Source organism: Acanthisitta chloris, unplaced genomic scaffold (assembly GCF_000695815.1).
Source record: "Acanthisitta chloris isolate BGI_N310 unplaced genomic scaffold, ASM69581v1 scaffold31010, whole genome shotgun sequence".
Classification (NCBI taxonomy): domain Eukaryota; kingdom Metazoa; phylum Chordata; class Aves; order Passeriformes; family Acanthisittidae; genus Acanthisitta; species Acanthisitta chloris.
The window spans coordinates 9,810-15,450 of record NW_008650493.1 but is presented as its reverse complement, the minus strand read 5'-3'; the positions used below and the strand labels follow the sequence as shown (position 1 = coordinate 15,450).

Here is a 5,641-nt window from a genome sequence, read left to right as displayed (position 1 = left end):
GCTGCACGGAAAAAGCTGCATTTGAATTGCTTTTAGTGTGAAATGATATATTTGACTTCTGTTCGAGTTCCACTGGGCATAATCAGAACCAGTCTGAGGACCTGAAAGCTGTTGGTCATCTTCTGTGTGTAATCAGGCTCTGGCATAAGAAAATACAAACTGCCCTGGGAGTTCTTGTTCTAAATAGTTACTGAAAGAGAATAAGTAGGGGAAATGAGTATTGAATGTGATGTTCATAGATGGTAAAAACTGTACTTTGAAACTTTGCTGGCATGTAGATAGGAGGGTTCAAAGAGCTGTGGTGATGGCTTCATTAGGCATGTGAACCCACTGTTTGCACTACTGTTTTTTGATTTTCACTCTACTGCTCCCCAAATTCATCAGAGCTCTGTCTGCTCTGGGGAATAAAAAGTTTTTAGGGTCTGTTTTTATGTAGTTGGAAATATTTTCAAGGAGAAAATCAAAACCTCATAAATCTAATGCTGATTTTTCAGTTTCAGAGCACATGTAAAAATAAAATGTGTGAGTTTTTTCCTCTAATTTAAAACTTCTTCTCATGTTTCCCAGCTTTTCAAGGATGACATTAGATATCTGCTGACTATGGATAAGCTGTGGAGGAAAAGAAAGCCTCCAGTGCCCCTGGACTGGGCTGAGGTACAAAAGCAAGGTAAATGTCCCTCCTCCTGCTGTGCATTTGTAAGTTGTGTCTGCTGTTTGGTAGTGCAGCTCTGTGATAAGTACATTTTTTTACTGTCACAGTTGAGTACTGATAGTGAACGTAATAATTCTTTGCAATTCCTGAAGATTTCAGATTTTTCTCTGTATAGAAAACATTTTTCTAAGATAATGACTGTTTTGCGGTCTTTTCTACAGCACTGGCCATAGAAAAACCACATTTAACACAATTACATGTCAGCTTATTCTAGGAGACCTTATCATAAGCCCTGAGTGATTTATCCCTGCGAGCTGAGTTTTATTGGAAGTTTACATTTGCTGTGATTTGTGCCTGTCTAGGTGACTGATGTAATAGCTGTAGTTCTAGTTTTAAATGCAGATTTGTTGTAAAATGTTGTGGCTACTGTGGGTTAAGGGTATTGTTCTTCAGTTTAGGAAATACTCAATTTTGCTGCAGTTGGAGAATGATTTGAGAGAACTTGTGTGGGATTTATACATATTCCTGATCTTTGTTTTTTCTTTCTTTCCAAAGAGCAAAACATATCTGACCAGCAAAATGAATCCTCTGCAGTCTTGAAGGATCAGCAGGTTCTCAGTATCAAGAGCTATGCAGACCTGTTCTCAAAGAGTGTTAAAACCTTGAGTCTTCACCTGACTGAGAAGGCTGATGGAGAAGCACTGATATGGGATAAAGTTAGTTGGCCATATTTACACTAGTTATATGCTGCTCATATGTACTGCAAATATTTATTGGGCTCAAGCAGTTTAGTTCCAGAGTAAGACTACTTGGAGTGAAAATTGGCATCTCACCAGAAGTACTTCCCACATGTAAATAAATATATTCTCTAAACACTCCATATTTTGTAACTCACTGAGTTTAACGTCATCACTGTTGTGATGTCAAATGACTTAACTCCCCAACTTCTGAAAGCACAAATGCACAAGTTTTTGTTGTATTCCGATTTTTGAAAATACTGTAATAATGCAGCTTCATTTCTTCCCTTCTTTAAAACTCTTACCGGTGGTTAGCAGCTGGAGCTCTCCTGAGGCGTGTGTAGGAATTAACTGGTGTTGTGCATTGATGGTCAGAGCTTTGCTGCAGAAAAACAAAACAAGAATTGTCTCTTAGCACCACAGACAGTATCATCCTCCTGTGGCCAGTTCTCATTTGTCATGAGAAAGCAAGAAGTGTGTAAACACAAGGGGGAGAAAATAGTAAAATGTTGTTATGAGAGATAGTAAAAATATTTCTGTCTGAAAGGCCCAGTGTTTGAAACTGTTTGCCTCAGTGTTGAAGTTCAACGCTGAAAATGTTTGAAACATCGTAAGATTTAGAATTTAGACACGGCATTTTATTAATATTAATATACTAATCTGCTACTAAAATACATATGTTTAGGAACTGTACTTGGTGTTTAGAATATTACTGCTCTAGACACCTGAAAGAGGAAGTCTGTGGACTCTGAAATGCAGCATTGTACAGACTTCTTAAACCTTCTGGTTTTTTAAGGTTTTAGGAGCTATGTATTGCCGACTATTTCCACTGAGCAATGTGATTTTGAAATGCTTTTTGAATTAACTTTTTGTCAGGATGACCCTTCTGCCATGGATTTTGTCACCTCTGCTGCCAACCTCAGGATGCATGTTTTCGGGATGAATATGAAGAGCAGATTTGACATCAAGTGTAAGGATAAAATTGAAATTGCTTTACTTAAATAATCTAAACAACTTGGTGTCATTTGCTGTTAACACCCTGCTTACTTGCTTGTTTTGCAGCAATGGCAGGAAATATTATCCCAGCTATAGCTACTACTAATGCAGTGATAGCTGGTCTGATTGTGCTGGAGGGTTTGAAGATCTTATCGGGAAAAATAGATCAGTGTAGAACGGTGAGTGGGAATAAGATCCTTTTCCTTTCTTGTTACTTATTATTTGTTTAAAAGCTACATTTAGCATTCTTTGACTAATGTGTAGTTTTACTGTCTCTTACTTGCTGCTTCAGTAGATTCTGAATGTGCTAGGAACTTCCAGGCACAATGAAAAGAGAAGTGCCACTCTCAGGGATCATTAAATTCCTCTGGTTTAATGAAAATTTGCTGCTGGGTAGGAGAGAGAACCAGACTGACCTTGCTTGAAACATGGTTGTTTCATGTTAGAGGTGTGTTTGGCCATAGCTCAGCACAGGTGTCAGTGTGGACTGGCCATGCTGAGCACTCTCTCCTGTCCAGCAGGCATATCACAGAGGAGTAGGGAACAGCCTGTGAGGCTAAGAGGAGAAATCTGTGGGAAAACAGGTTTTATCTATGCTGATACTTAGAGAATAACTAACTTACTTCTTGTCTGTCCTCAAGATTTTTCTGAACAAGCAGCCAAATCCCAGGAAGAAGCTCTTGGTCCCTTGTGCTTTGGATCCACCAAATCCTAATTGTTATGTATGTGCAAGTAAGCCAGAAGTGACTGTGAAGCTCAACGTACACAAAGTTACTGTGTTAACACTCCAGGATAAGGTAAATCTTGAGTAATTGCTACAGCTTTCATTTTCATTCTGATACTGTAAATTATTAAAGTTAGGGGTTGGCTCAGGGTGTTTTGGCCGAGCATCACCTGTCTGTAGTTACTCTACCTTTCCCTCAGGTACAAGAAGGGTTGGATTAGCCAATGTGCTGCTTGCCCATGTGTGCTCTGCCTTGTGAGGGAATGTAACTGTTGTAACTTTTTGGTGCTTTTAAAGCCTATTCATACCTGACAACAAAAAGCTAAATTTGTGTTTCAGTTGAATAGTTCAGTAGCTACGCTGCAGTTGTGCAGTCATAACTGATTTGTAATTCTGTCATTTTATGAAGTATTCTAAAAAATCTTCAGTATGTCTGAACCTGTAGATGTCAGACCTCAAAAATATAATCACTGTGTTCATAGAAGTGAATAAAAAGAAAGTATAGGCTTTGAGTAGATGCCTGAACACAAGCCAGGGTAATAAAATCAGCATAATTCAAAGGTCTTGTTTTGCAGGTCTTTTTAAGTCAGATACTGATTAAATAACCATATTGGTATTTTCAGATACTGAAAGAAAAATTTGCTATGGTAGCACCAGATGTACAAATAGATGATGGAAAGGGAACTATCCTTATCTCTTCAGAAGAAGGAGAAACAGAAGGTATGCATACTGAAGGGTTTGAAACCTTGGAAGCAACCATAGCGGAACAGTTGTATAGCAGATGTTGTAGTATTCATCCTCTAGACTGGTATTTGAAGAGAACTGGATTTGCAAGTGTTTTAAGTGGCTTGGGAATAGCTATTGGTATGGTGTACAAGCCTGCATGGCCAGTTCAGCCTTCTTCTGTGAAGTGCTTCTCAGCTGGCATGTCAGCATTCCCTTCAGGAATCCCTTCCATTTTCCTGTGCTTAGCTGGTGCTCTGTTTGTGGTGGTTGTAGGCACTTCTGTAATACAGATGCTGTCTCCAAAATGTTCCTCAATGCAGTAATTGTGAAGTGCTTGAACATGATGCGTGAAGGGTAAATAAGTCAAACATGAGTAGTTTTAAGTCCTAACAGCTTAAACGTCAGCTTTGAGTGTTAATATAGCTAATAAGGGTTAGTCTTATGTTTGTACATAAAAGGTCTGGAGTACTCATTCTGTCAGATTTAGTCAGGTGTGAAGGATCTCTGTATAAACAGCTGGAAACACTGCAGGTTTTACTGTTTTTTATAGCAAATAACCACAGGAAATTGTCAGACTTTGCAATTCGAAATGGCACTCGACTACAAGCAGATGATTTCCTGCAGGACTACACACTGTTAATCAATGTGCTGCATAGGTAAGGACTCTGTGTAATGATCCTCTGTGTGTGTGTAGAACAGTTCCACAGGGAATGTTCAGTTTGGAATTTTAAATACATGGAGGAAGTACAAAGATTAAGCTGCTGAAAGAAAATACAGAGGTAAAAGAGGAATTGTTATTTTTTATGAAATTTTAGAGTTTAAGGGATTTAGGTTGGGTTGGGGTTTTTTTTTGTTGTTGTGGTTTTGTTTCTTACAACAGTAACTGACTGAAAGAATTTTAATATTTTTTCATTACACAGCATAAAAATACACTGCAGAGACAAACTTCCTTTTGGGGCAACCTACAAGCAAGAGACTGGCATGGAATAAACAACAAAACAAAATTTAAAAAAGCAAAAAACCTGCATTCTGGGGTTATAGATGCTCTGCTTGACTGCCTGTGTTCCGTTAGAGCAGTGCAAGTAGGAGTCATTTTGAGATGGCTGGTGTGTGTGTTAACCCCAGATAACAATAGCCATATCACACACATTAGATGAGCACAGTGCAGGTTCAGTGAGAACAGGACTGTGACATTGAGGCAGAAAGGGAAGCTCAGGTAATGCTTTTTCTGATTCCTAAGCATTTTAAGCCATGGCCCTGGGTGGAACAGTGTTTGTGAATAGACAAACCACAGATTTTAAAGGAGGCCTGAACAGATTTTCCTCTTTTTCAATACTTGAATGAGGTTTACTTGGTGTAAAAGACAGACTTTTTTTTTCACCTGGTTGTTTCAAAGCATATATGTTTTTCTGCAGTGAAGACCTAGAGAAAGATGTAGAATTTGAAGTTGTTGGTGATGCCCCTGAAAGAGTTGGCCCTAAACCAGCAGAACCAACACCCAGGAACATTAGCAATGGTAGTGATGATGGAGCACAGCCCTCAACATCAACAGGTAAATACCAGTAATCAAAATTAAATGAAACAAAATAGTCTTCCAGTAGTGCAGAGAGAGATTCTTCAGAACAGTCTTTCAGTCCAGTTAAAGTGGTTGTATTCAGTTCTATGACTCAACTTTGCTGATAGGAAACAAAAGGCATTGAAATTGCCTCTGGGTATAACTGTAATATTAAACAGAAAATTGCACATTTGCAATTGTCACAAAACACACAAGAGTTTACAGAAAATGCACCCTGAAATTGTGTTGTT

At 38.6% G+C, this 5,641-nt stretch overlaps 1 protein-coding gene across 1 annotated transcript in view; it reads left to right on the top strand.

The window, feature by feature from the left end:
• Positions 1-5,641, top strand: part of UBA2 (ubiquitin-like modifier activating enzyme 2) — a gene marked incomplete at both ends in the record, with an annotated part of 20,883 nt that overhangs the window by 5,585 nt on the left and 9,657 nt on the right. The window contains 8 exons of the mRNA XM_009069200.1: positions 568-667; positions 1,208-1,368; positions 2,266-2,359; positions 2,452-2,564; positions 3,027-3,182; positions 3,733-3,829; positions 4,386-4,491; positions 5,251-5,387. Coding sequence (XP_009067448.1) covers positions 568-667; positions 1,208-1,368; positions 2,266-2,359; positions 2,452-2,564; positions 3,027-3,182; positions 3,733-3,829; positions 4,386-4,491; positions 5,251-5,387 — 964 coding nt within the window. The remainder of the gene's footprint in view (positions 1-567; positions 668-1,207; positions 1,369-2,265; positions 2,360-2,451; positions 2,565-3,026; positions 3,183-3,732; positions 3,830-4,385; positions 4,492-5,250; positions 5,388-5,641) is intronic.